Source organism: Camelus ferus, chromosome 17 (assembly GCF_009834535.1).
Source record: "Camelus ferus isolate YT-003-E chromosome 17, BCGSAC_Cfer_1.0, whole genome shotgun sequence".
In the NCBI taxonomy this organism is placed as follows: Eukaryota; Metazoa; Chordata; class Mammalia; order Artiodactyla; family Camelidae; genus Camelus; species Camelus ferus.
This window is the reverse complement of record NC_045712.1, coordinates 19,292,286-19,314,125: the sequence shown is the minus strand read 5'-3', so window position 1 is coordinate 19,314,125 and position 21,840 is coordinate 19,292,286. Positions and strand designations below refer to the sequence as shown.

Below are 21,840 nucleotides of genomic sequence, written 5' to 3'. Positions count from 1 at the left end.
ATTATGTTTCTGTATCTGTCTTTTTCTTTATACTCCTATAACCCTATTTTAGTATCACAGTACCCCTACCCCCTTAAGTATCTGATTCTTAATTTTTGGTTTAGATTCAGTGACATCTTTGAATTCAAGTAATGGAGTATTAAAAGTGTCATGATCCAAATCCTTTACATATTCTACCTAAAAGACTTTAGTCTCGTGTGTCTTAAGAGATACCTTTGTGGGAGATATATATATATATTTTAATCTTTTTAGATTAATCTTGCATCTTATCTAAAATAGTATAGTAGATATTTTAATGTAGAGTCCAGATGGTAAAATCAGAATAGATAAAAGGTTTGATTTTTGTCCTGGTGACTGATAATGGAATGTCCTTCATTTATAAATGTCATCTGAAGGCCTGTGATGCCAACCTGAAATTTGGTTTCATATATGATTCATAAAGTCCTCTAGTTAGGCTAAAATTTGGCTTTACTGAGTTTTCATATTTAACCAGTGATGTTGTATAGTTTGAGTTCTGATATTGTTGTTATAGCTTAGATAGGATTTATGTGAAACCACCTTTTTACTTTAGTAATTACTATTCAGCTGAGGGCTCCTGTTTTGGATTTCTTGGCTTCAGTTGGCAAATACTATTTATTAGGTTTTTTTTTAATTTTGAATTTCTATTGCAGTTAGCCTTTTTTCTTCTTTTTGGAGAGATATTATATCTATATATAATGTAACTATATGTAACTATACAGTTATATAACTGTATATGTATATATATATAGAAGTATATCTGCACATTGTGTAAGAGGCTTTAGTATGAAGGTAAAAAAGAAGGCTGTCAGTAAAGATGTCAAGAGAGGTTGACAAGCCATCAGAGTAGAAGATGCCTGCCTCTCAAGCAAAGCTGAGATGATGAGGGGTGAGGCGGATTGAGGTGGAGGCGGCAAGAAAGAGGCTTTTACAGTCAGAGTGGTACTAACTCATATTCTTTGACAGGTTTTTGTGCTTGTACACCTTCTAGATAGTCATCATGTTGGAATATATTTTTAACACTTTAAGTTCCAAAGTCTTCTTGGTAGTTTTGAAAGATAACATATATATAATTGAAGGATATTACCCAGATTCAGAAGTTAGTTCCTGACTCAGAGGAAGAGATTATTTTAAGAAAAGGGCTGAAACTTTTATTAAACTACTATGTTAGGTTTGATTCTCTTCACTTATTAAAAAAGAAAAATCTGTTTGACCTGAGCAAAAAAACCATTTACCAAGCTCTTACTTTAAAATATGTGGGCATTGATTTTAATCATTTAGGCAGAGATACGCAATACAATGTTTTGATAGTATATGAAGTACAGATTAAGTGACTGAAGGAGATAGACTATTTGTGAAACGAAAGTGTAAAAATTAAAATACTGTATCAGTTTCTTAAATTTTAAGGCATTATTTTGTTATTCTTAAAATATTTACTTTTTGCCTCTTAACTAAGATGAATAGCTTTGAAGAGGAACTGTCAGAGAACAGTCATTTGAAAATTAATTCAATAAGAACAAATAAAAATGTTTTAAATTACTTAAAAGTATTTGTTAGGCTCTCAAGGAGAAAGATGTATTTTAAAAGTGGGAGAAGCTTTTTAAAGCAATACATTTTTGTGGTTTTCTTGAGCTATTTGGATAGAAACTGCACCTTTAAAAACTAACCATTCAGGGTACAAATTAATGTTCTATAACTACAATTTTCAGTCATTTAACTTTATTTAACTCCAAAATATGTCTGCTGTTAGTAGTAAAATGTATTAAACTTTTATTAATCTTATTTAGAGTTTCCCATGTTAATACACTTCAGTTTTCCTACCTTTGCTGTTGGTTTTCAAAGACAGCAAAAATTATATCCTTAAAGGTGTTTCTTTCTTTATTAGAGCACTTGCTTTCAAAGAGTGGCGGGGACTGCACTTTTATTCATCAATTCATAGAATGCCAGAGTGAGTACAGAGTATTTTTCACATTGATTTTAATGAAGTCAGGGGTAACATTGAAAAGTGAGAAGAAAAATGAAGATCACAATGTGTTTGTTACATAGAAATGCACAAAGGCCATCTTCAGACAGTAGTAATTCTTTTCAGAGTTTCTGTTTCTCTCTTTTGAGAAAAATATTTGTTGTATTATCTTCATAGATGGAGATGAGGATTTCATATAGCTTACAGAAAAGAAGTTTCAAGCTTTTTAATTAAAAATTATTACTGAGTAGGGAATAAAATAGAATGTCAAGCACCTAAACCTTCTCTTTGGATACTTAAGAGAATAATAACGTTAACTTGATTTACTTAAATTTTAGTTTTGTCACAGATTTAGATTTTGAGGTTCTTAGATAAGTTTCTTAAAAAATTAAATTAAACCACAAAAATAATGATTTTGTTTGGACACATATCTGAAGATAGCCCTTAGTGTCGCAGGAGCTTTCTAGAGAAGAAGTAGAGTAGTAGGCTGTCCCAGAGTGTGACATCAACTGCCTACCCTTGGGAAGTTGTACAAGACTGTTTTTAATATTTTAAAGATAGATGGGTTGGCTTTTGAGGTGACTTAGATGTCTGCTGAATTCTGAACAAAAGAATCATGAATTCCCTCTTGAAAATTACATGACTACTTAAATCCGTAACAATAAAGATTGTGTTATTCTTTTGGTTTTCTTACTAACAATTAAAGGTCACTGTGTGTAGTAAAGATTTATTGGTGATATCTGTACTTTTTCCTATCAGACGTACACGTTGTCAGGCATTTTTCTCTCTCTGTTGGCTCTCTTTTTGGAAATGAATGGTTTTACAGATCTTTATGCTCATGAATTCATTTTGTGAATGTGCACACATGTATGGTTCCCTCCCACCCACTGCTCCCACACCCTTCAATCTCAAGAAGACTCGAAGGTTGTAAGGGTCACCCCTGGTAATTATAGCAGGCACAAACTCAATAGATCAAATGTTACACTCCTAGAGATGCTTTAAGGTAACCTGAAATTTCACTTAATAGTTTTAGAAGAGCTTCTGTTTTTGTCCATTTTAGAGACATTTTGTTGAATGTAAGTTTACTATTACTTTGAGGCAAATTGTTGAGTAAATATGGTACATTTCTTTGTTCTTTAACAATTTTTTTCATGAAGAAAAGATTAGTGCATCTTTTTGTTACCTTCTGATTACTAAATCTCTCTTTTACAAAAAATTGGCACAGGGATTGGGGCAAAATCATTGGTGCCCACTGAAACCAACTAAAGGTAGAATATATAATCTAAAATATAAATCTTCAGGAAAAGGATTATATATCTAGTTTTATTACATATGACCATTTTAAAATAAGTTATTTTTATTTTGAACTTTTGGGACTTATATTTTGAGCCTAAAGAATTAAGAATAGAGACTATCAAAAGAATGTCTTACTAAATTATAATTTGCAAAAATTATTTAAAATATTATTATAAAATATGTAAAATATTTAGCTGTAGTTTTTACAGAGAGCAATGTTTATTTTGAACAAAGAAAAAGATTTGAGGAGGGATTTTTATTGTATCATAGTTATGGGGGGAAAATGGACCAAATGAACATTCAGAGATTGAGTAAGAAGTTATATAAATTACAGCCAAGTCCCCTCAATGGGGATATTAGCCAATAAAGTGATGTTTACAAGAGCTATGTAATAGCATGGGAAAATGCTAAATGTGGTGCATAGAGAGAAAAAAATGAGAACATAAAATTCTGTTTTTCTGGACAAAGAGTTAACCGAAGAACAAAAAAATAAAATACAAGTATTCTTAGACATCTGAATCCACTGGGTCCCTAAATATAAAGAGTGGAAGTTTGGACTGTAAGTTCAGGTTCGCAAGGGATATAGCCTGTTATCTGAATCTGTTTCGTTTCTGAGTTTTGTTGGCAAGTAGCGAGAGTTTGGTTAATGAGAATACCAGTTGTATCTCGAATTTTCAAAATCTGTTTGGTTCCTTAAATCTGGATAGCCAGAACTGGCATAGTAAGGGTTACCTCTGGTTTGAGTTGTTGTCATTTCATTATTTTATGCCATTATTTTTATTTGATCACAAAGAACCATTAAAGTTGTTGTGCTTATTAAGTATTATGGCAAGCAAGGCAAATTCAGCAAAAATCTTACTCAAGTGAACTTTTGAAACATTTTTGGATTATTTTTTGGTAAGTGCGCATAAACTTTTTTGCCATTATTTTCAGTGATAGTCATCTTGAACTGATTTATGATCTTAAAAATGGAAGTGTATATTCTGAGCAGTGATAACTTCATAATCTTGTTCCCAGTGTTTTAAAAAGCAAGTGTTAAGTACCTAGCTTTCATTATTTACTATGCTTGTACAGTATAAGCTCACTTTGTGTTTTAAAAGTTAGAAAGCAAATAGTGCACTTCGTACAATTCATCATGTATAGTTTTAATATATTGACAGATTTTTTTCAATGTATGTGTCTGAATCCGTAAGAGAACAATTTGGTTGTTGGCTGTCTCCATTTATAAGGTGATTTTGAGGAAATTAAATGAGTCAGAACACATTTCAATTTGTTTTCCTTTTATGGTAAAACAGACTGTGTTTCTTTTAATTCTCTTTTAGGAGAAAAGCTTTTAATCCTAGGCTAAGAGGTTGGATTTTGAACAGATTTAAATAAAACCTTTGCATCATTCGAGAACTGTGAAGTAAATTTTCTGTATAAAAATACATCACATAAAATGTAGAATTAACAAGTAAGTTCAGTAGATCTTGCTGAAAAGTTCTAACAAATTTTCTTCAGGAATTCAGGCATGAAGTTTGGCTTAAGCAGAACACATTCCATGTTTCCTGCAGATTTTAGTCACTCAAGGTTTACCACCATATAAACTTTAATGAGTACATTGAGACTTTTGTGTGCTGCTGAAGATGCTTTCTGAGTTAAAAGCTGTACATCTCTAAATCTGTTTCATATATGTTCTGCAAACTCAGCCACTTGATTAATTTGTATGCTGAGTGAAAGGATGAAGGGTGAAAAGTAAGGATGTGGAGACCTGCCATCATTTGGTGGGCATGGAGTGAAAAACAGCCTTCTCTGGACTTTTGCCTGCCCCTTCCATTTCTCTTGCTGAGTTTGTCCTGGTGAGGGCAGAAATGTCACTGCTGGGTGCCAGAGAAACTTTCCTCTGAGATGTGCTTTGGGGAGACAAACTACTCTCTCCCCCAGGGGCATTTCCCTTTCTATGATGGGGTTAAAAGTGCCAGCCATGAAATTATTTCATGTCTTTGTGTTCTTAATCCATGCTTACTGTGATACTTAATGGTTTTTATTATTACTAAGCAAAAGTCTAATTCTCTTACTATTTCATGTCCTATTGTTTTTGTTTTTGTTTTGTTTTTTTCTTATTAAAAACAAAATTCTCTCCCTGACTCCCACCCCTAGTTTGAAATTATAGTCATTATCTGTGTATGCTTCTCTCATTCGTCCTCCTTTCTCTTAGGGCTTTGCTCTCACATAGAAATTGCCTTATTTGGAGTAATACATTGAATCACTGTTGCTCGTGTGACTGTTTACTTTTCATTACCCTATGAGATCAGCCTGTCTGAACAATCTCAGGTTTACTCTGATTACATACTGTACTTGAAACGGATTCTTAAATTTTCATCTTTTAAACTTTTATTTCTCTAAGGCAAAGCAATGGATTTATGACAAAGAATAAAGAACATTTGGTGTTGGTTCCCTGCTCATATTAGTTAGTGTCAGTTAATTACAGGAAAACTCTTTTGAGTTTAAACTGGATGTTGCTAATTGTTTATTTCGTTGTTCTTAAACACTGTCTAAGGGTTTTTGTTTGTTATTTGTACCAGTCTTTTCCCCAGTCAGCTAGCTTTCCAATATTTCTTCTTGATTTTCTCCCAGTATAACTGCACAGAAGATAGTCTTAAATTCATGCCAACAGTGTTTTGGCATATAGACTGTTCCTTAAAAAAAAAAAATCTGTTTCTGTATTCTTGAAATTGGTTCATTTAATTTAGTTTTAAATCTCTCCTTGAATTCTAATTTTTTTTTCTCTTTTGTTCTTACTTCTTGGATTTTAAGACAAATAGATTCTGGAACTGTTTTTAATGGAAAGGCAGACAATCTTCTATAACATGAATTGCTTAACAATTAAATTAAAATAAGATTATTTTGCTGCAGAAGCAAATAACTTGTGAAAGTCTGTATTATTAAAATTAGCAGCCTCACAGAGTCTGGATGCACAGCTCTGTTTCTACTTTGTGAACTGCAACTCTCTGAAGGGTAATAAATTGTTAGCTTGATGTGAAATGCTGATTGTAATTTTTTACTTTAATTGTATCTTGATGTTAATTCTAGTCTCAGATTCTTATCTGTATTTCCGTTTAATGACCTTCTAGGCGACTTAAGCCCATTTTCACTTACGATGTCTAGAATTGGATAAGAGTAACCTTGATGTGAATTCTGATTCGATCCCTTACTGGCAATATGACTCTGGAGTAGTATGACCTCTATAAACGTGAGCTTTCTCATTTATAAAATGGGATGACAGTACGTACTTCATAAGGTTATTATGAAAATTAAATGAGATCATGTTTACTAAGTGCTCTAAATAGTAGTTGGCACACAGAAATACATGTTAATTAGAGGGTAGAAAACCTTTTTAGGCAGGGGGAGGCAGAGTTTGGAGAGGATGTTTTAGTGGGAAATTTCTTGTTGAGGTAACTTGTTTTCCTCCTTTTCCCATTCCCATTCCCAAGACAGTGAAGGCTAATTGATCCAGCTTTATTGTTCCTGTTAAAGGAATATGTTTCTGACAATCTAGAGATTGTCTAACTTTTAATTACCAATATGCATGCAATTAAAAAAATTTGGTCTCAAGCACATTGTTTTGATGCCCTAATCATAGCATTTTTTTTAAATGAAACCTAAGTTTAAGATTTAGAAATAATTCTTCAGGTTGGCATTTACAATAGCGGCCTGTGTGGTTCTTTTTTATTCTTCTACTCTTCTCTTCAGTCAGTTTAAGATCCTCAGGAAACTGACATCAATATCTAATAGTCAGTGCCATTTATCTTCTGTTTTCAATTGGTTGTAGCCTTCATGTGAAGAAAGTGGCTCTTTTAGAACTTATTCCCCCAACACAGAACTATGAAATTTTGTATTCTGTTTTCCCCCAATACAGACAATGCTGCATTGGTAGTCTTAATATAAGTAGTCTCTTTCTTTCCAGTGTGATATGCAGAAGAGGGGCTGTGAGATCAAAGGGCATGTGCTTTCAACATTTGGATAGTTTCTGCCAGGTTACTCTCTAAAAGAAAGATACCAATTTACACTTCCACCAAAGGGACACACGATTACTCGTTTACCCACACCCCTACTACTGAATGTTTGCCAACCTGACGGGTGAATAATGCCATGGCATTGTGTTAGTGGGTAGACCATGTTTACTGGATATATGCATTTCTGGGTCTGTGAATTCTTTGCCCCTTTTTCTGTTATGTTGTTAGACTTTTTCTTACTCATTTTTGGAAGTCTTCATATCTTTGTTTGCCTTCTCCATAGTCTCTTTCCTCATTCCCTGTTTTATTTTTCTCCATAACTGCCATCTGACATACTGTTTGTTTATTTCTTTATTGCTTGTCCCTCTCCGCATCATTAGAATTTAAGAACCAGGAGGGTAGGGATTTTGTCATTTGTTCATTCTAATACTTCCAGCACCTGTCTGGCACATAGTAGGCACACCTTAGTTAATATTTCATTGAGTGAATGGAGTGAATAACAACCTTTTATCTGTTATTTGTTTTTCAGATATTTTTTCCATGTTTGTCACTTGCACTTTACCTTTGTTAATGATGAATTTGATCATATGGAAAATTTTAATTTATATGAAGTCAAATCTGTCAGTTCTTTCACACATGGCTTTTGTTTCCTACATTGTACCCAGCTTCCCCTCCCCTCCGCCACCTTTATACCCTTCATTCACGTCTCCCACTCCTCACCACCCCCCACCTCTGGCAACCAGCAGTCTGTTCTGTCAATGAGCTTTTTTTGTTTGTTTTTTCAAGATTCCACATATGAGAGATCATATAGTATTTGTCTTTCTCTGACTCATTTCATTTAGCTCAGTGTTCTTGAAGTCTATCCATGTTGTCAAAAATGGCAAGGTTTTATTCAATTTTTAATGCCTGAATAACATTCCATTGCATATATATACCACAACTTCTTTATCCAGTTATCCATTGTTGAACACTTAGGTTATTTCCTTATCTTGGCTGTTGTAAACAGTGCTACAGTGAACATGGGGGTGCATATATCTTTCCAGGTTAATGTTTTTGTTTTCTTCAGATAAATACCCAGAAGTGGAATTTGCTGAATCATATAGTTATTCTATTTTTAATTTTTTGAGGAACCTCCATACTGTTTTCCATAGTGGCTGCATCAATTTACATTCCCACCAGCCATGCAAAAGGGTTCCCTTTTCTCCACATCCTTGCCAACACTAATTTCTTGTCTTTTTGATAATAGCCACTCTAACAGGTGTGAAGTGATATCTCATTGTGGTTTTGGTTTGCATTTCCTTAATGATTAGTGATGTTGCGCATCTTCTCATGTGCCTATTGCCCATCTGTATGTTTTCTTTGGAAAAATATCTATTCAGGTCTTCTGCCCATTTTTTTTATCGGATTATTTTGTTTTGTCTTGTTTTTGCTATTGAGTTGTACACAATTATTTAGATCATAATCAGAAGAAAGAAAAGACAGTGATAGGCTGAGAAGGAAGGAATGTGCAAGCACATAAATGAAATAGAAATGAGAGGTATCTTAGAAGTCAAAGGAAACGAGTTTTAAAGGAGAAACAGTAAATTTTTGATTAAATATGGTGAATGGACCCATTCATGGTAAAAGATTATAAAAGACATTAAAACTACAAGGACAAAGAGAATGAGAGTGGAGGCTATGCAGGTAGTAGATGTTAAAAAAACAAAATTGAAACTATAAAACAGACAGTTGAGTAGTAAGAGATTTTGGAGGATGGGAAGTAAATTCTTAATAAGTATGAGATCTTCTTTTGGGATGATGAAAATGTTTTAGAACTAGATGGAGCTGGTGGTTGCATAATATTGTGAATGTACTAAATGCCACTGAGTTGTTCACTCTAAAATTAATGCAATATGTGACTCTAACCTCAATTAAAAAAAAATCTTACACTGAGGTGTATGAAATTTAAGAACACCAGGGATAAAGAAAAGATTCTGAAAATTTCCAGAGAGAAACAAAGGATCACATACTGTATTAATTATAATAAATTTTAATATAGTGGTAAATAAGCACTGAAATCTTAATGGTTTAATTCAACAAACATTTGTTTTTCATTTATGCTGCATGTCCATGGCCGGGGAGAACACTCTACTCTATATTGTTACTGAGGAATCTAGGCTAATCTGAACATGTGGTTTCTAGAGTGAGGGAGGAAAGAAGTGTAGAAAAATCCTACTCTCTCTGAAAGGCTTTGGCCCTGGCTAGAACCAGTCATACAGACCTTCGTCACTGCTAGGAACTTGGAATGTGCAATCTTCTCTGGTGCCCAGAAAGGAAGGGCAAACAAGGCAGTGCTGACACAAGACATCTCTACCGTGCACACTGAACAACAGGAGTTAGGCTGACGTTAGGCTCACCTTCCAGTTTGAAGCTAGAAGACAGTGGAACAATGTTTTTAAAATTCTGAAGGAAAGTTATTTCCTGTAGAATTTATATCTGTCAAATCATCAGCCAAATGTGAGGGTGAAACATTAATATTTTCAGAGGAACAAAGTCACAAAGCATTGACCTTCTATCCACCCATTATCAGGAAATTATTAGAGAATGTGTTACACCAAAACGAGGGAATAAGATAGGAAGAAGAAGATTTGGAATCTGGGGGCAGGGGTTTTTGCACAGGATACGGCTCAGACTGCAGCAGGAAGATTAAAGGACTCGGGGAAGGGAGAGCAGGGATATACAGTGTGATAGATTACTCATGTTTGATGGTATTGAGGGTTTTATGGTTCTCTAAGAAGTTGAGCTGTGTTTGAGACAGATATATTTTAAAAATTAGCAAAACAAAAGAGGACATTATGGGTTCCAAAAATGTTACATGTTGCACAAGAAGAGATATAACACATTATATGATGCAGATATAAGTTATAGGCATAATATAAATACTGATTACTGATGGACAAAGTCTAACTTTTATGAGGATGATAGTAAGATATGAGAGCTTAATCTTCTATAAGAGATTGTCAGTAAATAATGCCTAAAATGGAAAAATTAAGAAATAGCAACATATTATTTAGAAATGTAAATACCAGAAGAAGTGACTAAAAGTTAAAAGTTGTTTCTAGGAAGTGATTTTCAGGAATGGAGTGGAGTAGGACAGGGGATGGGAAGGACAGCTTACATTATATATCTTGTGAGATTAATGCCTTTTAAAATTATCTAAATCTCTTTGACTTTTTTTTTTCCTCCCAAGGAAGCAGTGGCAAACAGTGCCACATACTGCAGAGAGCCTATATGAAATGACCAAGTTGCAGTGGGTTGAAGGGTGAAAGAATAGAGAAATTATTTCACATACTGCAAAAGTATAAATTGAAGGAGGTTAGCTCATTTACAGGATCAAATAAGGGGATATATAGAATAGATATATTATCTTCCTCAGTGAAATGTAGAATATGAAAATCTAACTTTTAATAAATTATAAAGAAGCTACAATTATTCATTTACAGAGAATCTACCATAAACCAAAGCAAATTTTTTTTCAATTTCTTTCAATGATTAGCTCTTCTAAAATGATTCATTTTACTGAAACTTGTCATAGAGGCATGTCTGCTAAATTGTATCAATAGGGAAAAGTATACTATTGTATACTATAACTTGTATTATTTCTTTATCTAAATAAAATATCTTCTCAGAATTCCTTTATTTCAACTTAATATCCTTAATTTAAAGAGGGTTGCTTTGTTTGTTCTGAGCCCTGATTTTCAGAAAGTTGTAGGCTTTTAAAATAAAGTGAAAATTACTGAAAACTGAGGACAAATTGTTCCTTTACCCTCAGATTTCTGCATTAATCTGATTGCTCTATTATAGTTCAAGTTCTCTTAGTTCCCCTTCCAGGTTCAAGCTTTTGTTCAAGCCTAGTCATGGGAGTAATGTTATCATCTTTAAATTTGGTCATGGAATGTGTTACACTGCTCCGCTCAGGGAAACGCTGCTCGGTTTGGGCTTGGATAGTAACGTTTATTTTCTTTGGCAGAGAAGCTGATCGTCGAGGGGCATCTAACCAAAGTGGTTGAAGAAACAAAGCTTTCAAAAGGTTCGTTTTCTGTGGGTTTTCTGTGGGATTTTTCTGTGGGTTTTGACAACTCTTCTTGATAATGAAGGTTACTGTACATTTCTAAGGTCATAGTACTTTAACCATCAGTTTATTTCTTAAGGATAACAAAATGACAATGTAATAACAGTATCAGATAATAATATAAAGTAGTTAGAGTTCTGTTTTAAGAATGAAACATTCATTGGAAAGTTTCTTTTTAGATGGATATATATGGGTGTGTATGTTTTTAATGCTTGGAATAGGTTTCTTTCAGTATTAAGGATTTGTTGCAATCTCTCTGTTTTACTTCCAGCATTATTTTCAGCTTTTATCTCAAAATTTTAATCAAACACAACATAAATCTTTTTGAAACAGGTGAAAAATGCTTGCAGTTATTTTGTGATATTTATCATACCTTTAATATTCCTTATGATAGTTAATACTTTCTTAATTTTTGACATCTCAATTTGATTTAAACAAGTATTATGTAGGACCTTCTTATATTTTGTAATGGATAGTCCTATAATTGCCTGAAGTAGTTTATTCTGTTAATTCTTTTCTGTTACAATTGTCAGACTTAGAAAAGCAAAGTGAGTTTTAAAGCATCATATTGTCAAGTCACTTTTATGTATAGGGAAATCGGGCAAATAAATTTAGTGAGATATGCTCATTATCAGTCTAAGACTTCCATCAGAAGAACATACCAGTATAAAGTTTAAAACTAATTCACAATCATTTTGGTCAAATAAAATAATGAGTGATAAAAGTTTATGACACATTGTTTTATGAAAGTAACTGGATCCATTTGGCTTTTAAAAATATTTGAGAGGATAGTGTTATTTCAGATATCTGGTGGCTTCCATTCTGAATTATGTGCACGGCAGATGCCATATTTGGGGAAAGAATGCATAAACTATGCATCACTAATATTGTTCTGGCAAACTGGCATTGAGTTTCAGAACAGTGGACTATTTTTAGTGGGTATGGCAATTTACTTCATCTTATTAAAGTGAGATGAGAACAGGTTTTAAAATAGCTTTGTACTTCACCACCTAAATACCTATTCAGATTAGTTGGTTGAATAGCCAACACTTTGAAGTGGGGAAAAAAATCAGTGCTTCTTTTAATTACAGAAAAGTATCTGCTATCATGTGCTTCTGTTTAATGCATTCTGAATTAGAATATATTCCCTTGAGATTATGTGATGTCATTGTTGAAAAAGAAAATCTGGTTTCCTTTTGAAATCTGGCCATAAAACATGTATTGAAAGCATTAAAGAACATGCTTTTTTACCTAGCAATTCCACTTTTGAATTTTTATCTTAAGGAACAAATTGGACAAATGTGCAAGGGTGTTTGTTTCAGTGTTTCTTTAAAAGCAAAAAGAGGAAAACTTAAGTGTCTAATAATAAGGGCATTTATTAAATAAATTATAGCAAGTCAGTCCATGCAGGTGAATAGAATATATCCTTTAAGAATGACAATACATATAAAAGTTTTATATACCAGAGACTCTTCTGTGAGCAGTAAACATTTTACTAGCAGCTCTCACAGTTAGCATGCAGAGGTACGCTCATCCTTGTAAGAGACTAGATGGCTGAAATGAGTTACATTTTAAATGCTTTATATCTGGCTATAAAGTGTTTTCTTTTGGGTTTGGCTGGATTGTCTTTTTTTTTTTTTTTTTTAATGCTTTCATTGGTAAAGTTTTTGATGGAATTTTCTTTTCTGCATTGAAAATATGAGTTGCTTGAAATTGCCAGTTACCAGCTGTTACAATCTTGGTGGTATTTCCTTCAGATAATCAGTAGGTTGCATATACTTTCTAAGCCCTAACTCAGTTTGCAGTCAATATATGTTTACAGTAGCTTTAGGAAATGGTAGAAGTAGAAAGAATACAGAGTAGGTCCAACAGCAACTTTCAGCTCCCGGTTCTACCATAGCTAGCTTTGTGCCCTCAAGCAACTTACTTTAGCTCTTTAAAACCTCAGTTTCCTCCTTGCAAAATGGGATTGACAATAACTTACAGGGTTTTGTGGGAATTTAATGAAATACTGCTTTTAATGCAAGAAGCGCCATTCTGTTGTCCAACAGATGTTAGTTCCCCTTTATTTTTCTTGATCCTTAACCTTGTTTTCTTTACAAGTAATGGTTCCAGTGATGTAGGAAATGGTCTCTGGCCAGTATGTTTGTTTTGCCCATCTATTGTTATGTCTGCTTGAAGATACAATGAAAACAGTCATGTTATTGTAAAGTTCCCAGTTTGGGAACACTTTAGGTATTGATGTCGGTAGCTATTCTTCCATCTCTGTGTACTTTTGGTATGCATTTTAATAATTAAATATTGCAGAGAAAATCAACTAGCAATGACTTTTTTAATACTGGAAAGTTGAGTGCTGCTTCATAGCTAAAGAGTAGATGTTTTGAAAAGTTGAGACTCTGCCACTCATTTGTTGTGTCCTGTATTTCATTCTTGAATAGATTCAGCTTGCCTCTATGTAATAACTGTGTGTGTGTGTGTGTGTGTGTGTGTGTGTGTGTGTGTGTGTGTGTGTGTGTAATATATATATATATAAAAACACAACAATGATGGACCATGACTTGACTTACTAAAAACTTGCCTTCTTATTCTGAGTAGAATTGTGTCTTCAATTGTCTCCTTTTTGGAGAACCTGCTGTATACTGTGCACTCTTCTATGCAACGAACATGTAGCAGTTAACAAAACAGACAAAGATCTCTCCCTTATGGAGCTTATGTTCTAGTTAGATCTTAATGGAAGATTTGATTCCACCTCTAAGGCAATTTTACCTTCCTGGCTACTACTCTAAATATTAAACAAAAGTTCCTTCGAAGCCAGAATAATCCTTTTGAAAATACATTCCTCTTGGTTTACCTTAGTATCTTCATCATAAAATTGCCAAGAATATTAAAATTAGAAAAGAGTCATTTTTGTCATTTCCTTTTTGTTCCCCAGAGAGGTTTCTTTTCTATCTATATATAGATAAGATGTATTAGCCTGCCTTTTTTGAGACTGTAACTTTGTGATCAAAACTAGTACATTCAGAAATGTCTGATTATAGTACACTGTGAATGCACCAGAGGTCACAGATTAGATTCCCATGGGCCTCCATGGTTAGTGACTTCACTTCTAATCTAAGCTCCCTGTCGCTCAGCAGTTGGCCTTTGACTAGAAATGGCAGTGAGAAAAGAAGCAAAAAGCTTCTTGTAATTCATCACCCATTTCACAAGTTAGCCACAAATTCTAGGGTATTCTTATATGAAACATCCATAATAAGTTATATTTTAACATTATATTAACTATTTTGACAGTAATGGTTTTAGATATGTTTCCGATTACTTTCAAAATGGAAAATATATCTTGAACATTTTCCATTCCATAATGAACAATGCTGCAATAAACATCTTTATGTATATATACTGTATGTTCCCTATTATTTCCTTAGGAAAAGTACTAGAAGTGGATATGCACATTTAAATTTTTGATGCAGATTACTACCAACAGTATAGTCAAGTACATAACATTATAAGAAGTAATCATACTTCAGTAAAAATAAATTAAAAAATAATCATTTGCTTAGTGAATTTAAAATCTCACTAAGGAAATAAGGTAAATGTACACACAGAGAATGATAAAAAATAGAACATGATTAATTGCAAAAAAAAACATGTCCCACAGAAGATACAATAAAAAGGAGCGGCATGCTGGAGAAATGAAGACTCCCTTAGAGGTAACGGAGCTTAAGCTGTACCTTACAGAATGACTAGGCCAAGTAGAAAGAGTGGTCCTTGAATTCAGGGAAATATCAACTCAAGCAAAGAATTGCAGGCCATGATGAACTGGCTTGCCTCAGCTCTGTAAAGAGGCCGGCCTTACCGAAACAAAGCTCATGTGAGAGTTAATTCAGGGACCAGAGTATGGCTAAATTCTGAAATATAAAGCTTGGCTAAGGCCTTGTGATGGCCAAGGCTTTGTGGAGAATGGGGAGATGCTCTAGGGTAATGGTCAGAGAAATGACCATCTCTGTAAGGCTGTCCTAATGCATGTTATAGTGTACACAGATGGGCCACTACAGATGAGGATCTAGGGCCTAACTAATTACCAGTCATCTTTAATAAATTGTGAGGATTATAATTAGGACTTTTTGTGAACAGTTCATTGAAAACTAGGCTTAGGGATGTCTTCCTTGCCTCAGGCAGCACACCACTTGTAAACAACTTCAAAACTTTTTATTTTGAGTTTTTCTTAGTGTGGTTTGTACAGTCATATTTTATTTTGATGTAAAAAGCTGCTAATTTTCTTCTTTTAAATGTTTCTTTTGTAATAAATAATTGTGATTTTTTAAAAAGAGTTTTTATTATGAGTATAAATATTACTGAGGCAACCTAACTAGTGTTTTTATATAATAGAGCCATTTGCTTTCATCATCTTCATACAGTGTCCACATTGTCCTGGGAATTTTGCTATATTTGTTACAGTTCTCTGAATACTTTAGCAAAGCTTGCTTCATTTTTGTTTCCAGTTGGCCAGTGGACAGCCTTGAACAAAAGCCCCAGCCCTCTGCACAGCAGTCATGATCCACATTATAATATAATATGAGCTACGTGTACTAACCAGCTTTCCATTTGGGACTAGAGTGGTGAAGAAGTAAGAGATTCAGTGACCTCAGTTAATTTTAAAAGTATTTTGTACATTAGTAGATTTAGAGCAAGCATAGCCTGAAGCAGTTTTATTGATAAAAGATATTATAATGAGATTCTACTTTTATTTTGTTTTTCTTGATAGAAAACCAGGCAAGAGCAAAGGAATCTGATTTATCAGATACTCTGAGTCCAAGCAAGGAGAAAAGTAGTGACGACACTACAGGTGAGTTTTAACTTAATGTTTATGAATCTGCAGATGTTATTGTTCCCTACCAAGCAGTTTAAGTATGTAGGTTAGTGTGGGTGGAGAAGTCAAAGTTTGTGTTTTGGGGAGAAAGCAGTGCTTCCATTTGTCAAGTCACTCCCTTGAATACTTGGATAAATTTTAAAATTACTTTCAGCGATCCGAATATAATAGCTATATAAATTTCAGTTATTTATTTTGATAATGATAGCTTGTCAATAGAGCTTACTGTTTATAATTATCTTTTTCTCCCCCTGTAGACGCCCAAATGGATGAGCAAGATTTAAATGAACCCCTTGCTAAAGTGTCCCTATTAAAAGGTACTTTAACATGTTTTTATGACATTTTAAACGAGGGCATCAGATTCACCCTTTGCCACAAAATCAGTTTCATATATTAGTGAAGTTTTAAGTTTACTTAGAAGATTAAGATAGGTTCTCTAAAGCAGTGAGAACTAAAATTTAAAATGTTGATGTTGGTACCAGTGCTTTAAAGAAAAACGTTTAAATTGTAAAATAATTTGTAGCAATCAAAATTGTATGAAGGGCAAAGCAGGAAGTGGTAGAATATGAAATGCAGCTGTGGTTTTTCTGTTTACCTTGATGTCTTGATAGAAACTCATTACCATGTTTAATGTGAATTAGAGATATTTTTATAATATTTAATAATTTAAATTAAAAAAAATTAATTGGTATTTAATATTTTTATTAACCCTCTTGAAAGAACCACCTGTTTGCTCTGTAATCGTATGATAGCAGTTACAAACTTCCCCATTTTCTGGTCCTCCTCATCATCCAGTAAATACCCTCAGGTTTTTAGGACTCTTCTAGAAATGTTGGGTGGGGCTAAAATGAGCAGTGCATATAATACATTCTTTGATTTGTCTCATTTCTAAATGAGAAGTACATTTATTTCTTGATATTTACTTGTTTAGAATGAAATGGGTAGGAATTAAATCAGCATTTATAAAAGTGTTTTTAAGATAGAGTGCCTTGGGGTGGCTTATTGATAAATCTACAATTGTCAGCATTTAGTCTCTTTTATAATTGCCTTATTATACACAAGAAATTTTGACATGTGAGTTCAGCCCAGTGGGTTAAGCATGTTAGTAGCAGTGGACCAACACTAGGCAGCTCTCTGAAATAAGCAGCAAAAGCAGCCTGTGGAATTTTCTCTGTGTAGAAGTGCCTTTACTTCTGCCTGGGCTATTAAGGGATCCTCTAGTCCAGACCCTAAGTTTTGGATTATATAAGGAAGCGTTAGTTTCACTCTGCATAACCCTGCTCTGGCCTCGCTGTATAATGGTTGAGATTGGGGGTGGTTAACAAAGAGATTACCTAGATTCTCTTACACTTCCTTAGTCTGGGCATCATGGCCTTCTCTCCTCTTCCCCATGGATACTAAAGCTCACATGGCTCTCTGAAGCCACCTTTGATTGAATTCCCATACCAAGGAAAGCCCTGAGGATTACTGGCCCAGGCAACCAGTTGCCAACCTGTTGTTAAGAATGATCATGGTTTCCAGTACCCTGACTGATCTACAGTATTCTCAGGTGGCTTTTGGTGTTGATGAGACATGCTTTTTCCCTAGTGTCATAATAATAAATCTAAGTTAATGTTTATACAGTATAGAAATCTCATCTTGGAGCGTTTCTGATTCTTCTCAGAAATGTAATGCTATTAATATATAAAATGTTACTGATACTGAAAAAATTTCAGGACCTTGGGTGTTTGTGGGAGCGTAGACAAACAAGAGAGGAGGTAAATGAGTAATGAACACCTGTCATACAAAAGTAGCTATTCTTATGGTCTTTTTTACTATAAAAATCTCCCAGAAATCTTTTCAGCAGCCCAATTCAGATCGTATTAAGTAGCATTTATGATTGTGTTGATTATATTCAACAGTTATTAACACTTTTGTGGTTATATATGTCAGTCTGCTTTGGATTTTATTCTTATCCTTTTTGCCTACTACAATGCCAGATGTTCAGTAAAACTCAGATTTGTTGAATGAATTAATGGTAGACTTCTTACATCAAAGTTTATAAAACCATGAGAACATTAGGAAAGTGACACACTCTAGCCAAGAAGCTAAGAGCCAAAGAGCTCTGGGTTCAATCTCAGCCATTTATTTGTAATATATCCTTGAGCAAACTGTTAACCCCTCTGTGCTTCAGTTTTTTTCATTTGTAGGATTGGGGAAGATCGACTTCATAGGATTATTGTGAGGATTAAGTGAAACAATGCAAGTAGATCACTTACCATGGTGTTGGGAACATAACATGTTAAGCCCCAGGATGAAGATACTGTTAATAGTAATGATGGTGGTGACTGATAAAAGCAGATCTATAGGTTAAAGAGTAACTTCTTGTTAGTTATTAAGATTTGAAATTAAAAGAAAGTATTTCCTATTTTGTCTTTTAGGGAAAAGCAGTTGTTGGTGCTGGATCTTTTCCAGTTAATAATATATTTTTTATTTGTTTATTTTGCCAAAAGTCAGGGGAAAAATTTTTTTAAATCTTGAATAACACTGGGAGGCTAAATTGTATCTATAAAAGTGCTCATGAGATAGGCTGGGGAATCAGAGTCAAGATAGAGGGTATAAAAGGGGAAGTCGTGGGAGAGAAAGAGATGGAAAACACAAGGTCCATGTGAAAGGAGAGTGGGTGCACGAGTGCTGCTAGTAACTGTTTAGGGTGCCATTGGTGAAAATGGGTTAGTTTCCCTAACCTTGCTTTCAGTTAAGGGGACAAAAACAGAACCCCAAAACTTTTCTTACATTTCTATATGATTATGAAATTTGTTGATGAGGTAGTACCTTTATCAACACCTCTTGAAAGATTTTACAGGTTGATTTTAAGAATAAACTGGTAAGTCAGTGAAAAATTAGATATAAAGAAAAATCACCCATGAGAAGCAGGCAGATTTTAGAAGAATGTCCAATAAACAGTCATCCTAGTCATAAATAGTTGTTTAATCCATCGTTTTTCTTTGTAAGAGTTGTATAAATTCTTAAAAATAATGTTTCACTGGCACTTATTAGACACATTTAGGTTGTGCTTGAGTATATGTGGTTATGTTTTGTTATCTGTATGATTAGGATTCAGTAGGCTGACAGAATTTTTCTCCTATAACGGAGAGTGTTACCCTTGAGAGCTGTAGAAAGTTGCCCTTTTATTTTACTCATTGCAGTCCTATGCCTGACTTCCTGAACCGTTGTCTTCAAATTTTGGCTTTTAAAAATAGCCAATCTTTATTTAGAATTTAGAATAATGTGCTAATCTTCATGTTAGTCATCTAGGATTAAGAAAATAATCTCAAGTAGATTAAACATTCATCATGAGATGTGAATGAGATGGTGATAGCAGTAGTAATTTTTCCTGAAATACTGATTATTTTCAACCAATTTATACCACTTTTGAAAGAGAAATAAAGCTGTGGCTTCATCCATAGGTTTTTGTATGCTCGAAATCATTTCCCAAGAAGAGATAAAAAGAAAACTGATATTTAGTCCAAGTAGTATTTAGTGCAGATATGCTCTATTTAGGGAACTATGCCAGAGACTCCAATGGTTTCAAAGTCTGATAAGACTTCCTTGAGGTTTGAGACGTTTCTAGTCAAATTGATAATGAGGTATAGGTGATAAGCTGCTTCCTGGTGGTTGTTGCTATTAGGAGTCAAAGAAAGGAGGAGGAATGTCCAGATTTTACATTTGTTTCTTTTTGTTTATCATAGAAGATGGGGAAGAAAGCAATTCATGGAAGAATTATTACTTGAGATGACCCTGAAAGTGTGTCATACCACATAAGACGTATTCAGTGACAAAAAAACTGAACCTGAGTCTGGTCAAGATTCTAGATCCAACTGCCAACTTGCAGGACATAGAAGCAACTAGGGACATAGTCTAAATGACATGGTGGGAATACAGTGTGTTTTAGTTCGGCACATGTTGAACAGGAAGAAAGATCACAGGTTCTGGTTTACCTGAAACCCATTATCTCAGCATAATTATTAAAAGTGCTTCCTTTCACATCCAAAGGTTTCCCAGTTTTGTATAGTCACCCATGGGACCAGAAATGCAGCTGTAAGTGCAAGACAGAAACTGGGACTAGAAAGTCATTTTCATTTATTTCTGAGACATTTATTGACCCAGGAGATACAGAGATGAGACATATGAGGAGGCTGCAGTCTGATGGAGGAAGGAGATATGTTGATAGTGTAATAAGTGTTTCAATAGGTGTGGTGGAAACTTTGGAGAGTACAGCTAATTTCCTGGCTAGGGGCAAGGATGGGGTGGAGCAGTGGTCAGGATGGGCTTCTCAAATGAGTAGGTTAAAGATAAGCGAGAATATACCAAGAGGGAAAAGGGAGTCATGCATTGTTTAAAACAGTACTGACATTTACAAATAGGATAATGTTTAAAGTAGAAGTAACATCTATTGGTAGAGAAGTGTGGTGCATATAGGCTACGTGGGGCATATGTGGAGAGAGGTCAGGCTTGGTCAGAAAGAAGGCAGTAACCATGTTTGGGAATTCTCAGCATAGGGGTGGACTGTGATAGCAGGGAGTATTTATAGATAAAGAGAAGAACAATGGGAAGGATAAAGGAGCCAACAAAAGATCCAGTTGTCAAGAAGGAACCCAGCTGGTCAGACGGAATGGCAAAGGGGTGAGAATCAATAGTAATAGGCTGCTGCCAAAGTTAAATTCATAGGCTGCCACCTAGCACTGCCTCAGGTGGCCTCACACACCTACGACAGGAAAGTGGTCTTCCTCCATTGTAAAGGTTGTTCTCATCAGCCAAGCCGGCAACTAAATTATCAGATTTTCCTAAGGGAGGAGTGATGGTAGTAAAAGAGGATGGTGCCCACCTGCCCTGCTGTCTCAGCCAGATCACTTCTGTCAGTTGATGAGGTAACATGTTGTGGCTACATTACAAATATGCACATACAAAATAGAACTGGGGAAGAAATGTTTTGATTTGGCCCTTTACCAAGTGCTTCAGATTACCTCACCCACATTTAGAGTCAAGGTCAGAATTTAAGTTAAATCGCCACTCCTCTGAAGAAACAGTGACACCAGATTTAATTTAGAATATGATGTATTCTGTGTTCCAGGGCTGGTTCTTTAATGGGTTCTTGTGTGGTGTAGATCTCTTTACAGGATTTAACCGTAGTCTGAGAAGAGCTGGTCCCTGGCCCAGATTATACACCAAGCACTTCTAAAGATAACACCATTTGTGTTAAGGGGAAAACAGATTCTGTTTCTGGTAATCTTTTCACCTCATCATAGTTCCCAAAAAAACATTTGTTTCCATTTGACTTGCACATCTAAATAAAATGAATTTTTATTTAGCTCAGGAAGACTTTGATTTATCTTCATCTAAACACTTTCTACCAGTATTCATCATGAGACTTTCTCCAAGACTGTGAAGTAGATTGATACCAAAGTCCATTTCCATGACAAAAGTGAGACACCATGAAAGTACACCCAAGCCAGAATAAACTAAAAATGCATTTTCCTACACAACTGTATGAACCATACGAAGTACAGCTCTCAATCAGCCTTAGGACAAAAAGATTTGCTCATTCATC

At 34.5% G+C, this 21,840-nt stretch overlaps 1 protein-coding gene across 34 annotated transcripts in view; it reads left to right on the top strand.

Annotated features, from left to right (window-relative positions):
• SLMAP (sarcolemma associated protein) overlaps positions 1 to 21,840 on the top strand; it is a 122,217-nt gene that overhangs the window by 79,479 nt on the left and 20,898 nt on the right. For 19 of the 34 annotated variants that reach the window (XM_014559393.2, XM_032458221.1, XM_006184826.3 and 16 more), the window contains 4 exons: positions 1,904 to 1,966; positions 11,282 to 11,341; positions 16,146 to 16,226; positions 16,508 to 16,567. In XM_014559393.2, the coding sequence (XP_014414879.1) occupies positions 1,904 to 1,966; positions 11,282 to 11,341; positions 16,146 to 16,226; positions 16,508 to 16,567 (264 nt within the window). Of the gene's footprint in view, positions 1 to 1,903; positions 1,967 to 11,281; positions 11,342 to 15,946; positions 16,008 to 16,145; positions 16,227 to 16,507; positions 16,568 to 21,840 lie in introns of those variants that run through there. The other 15 variants (XM_032458223.1, XM_006184827.3, XM_032458217.1 and 12 more) reach the window with 2 other exon arrangements.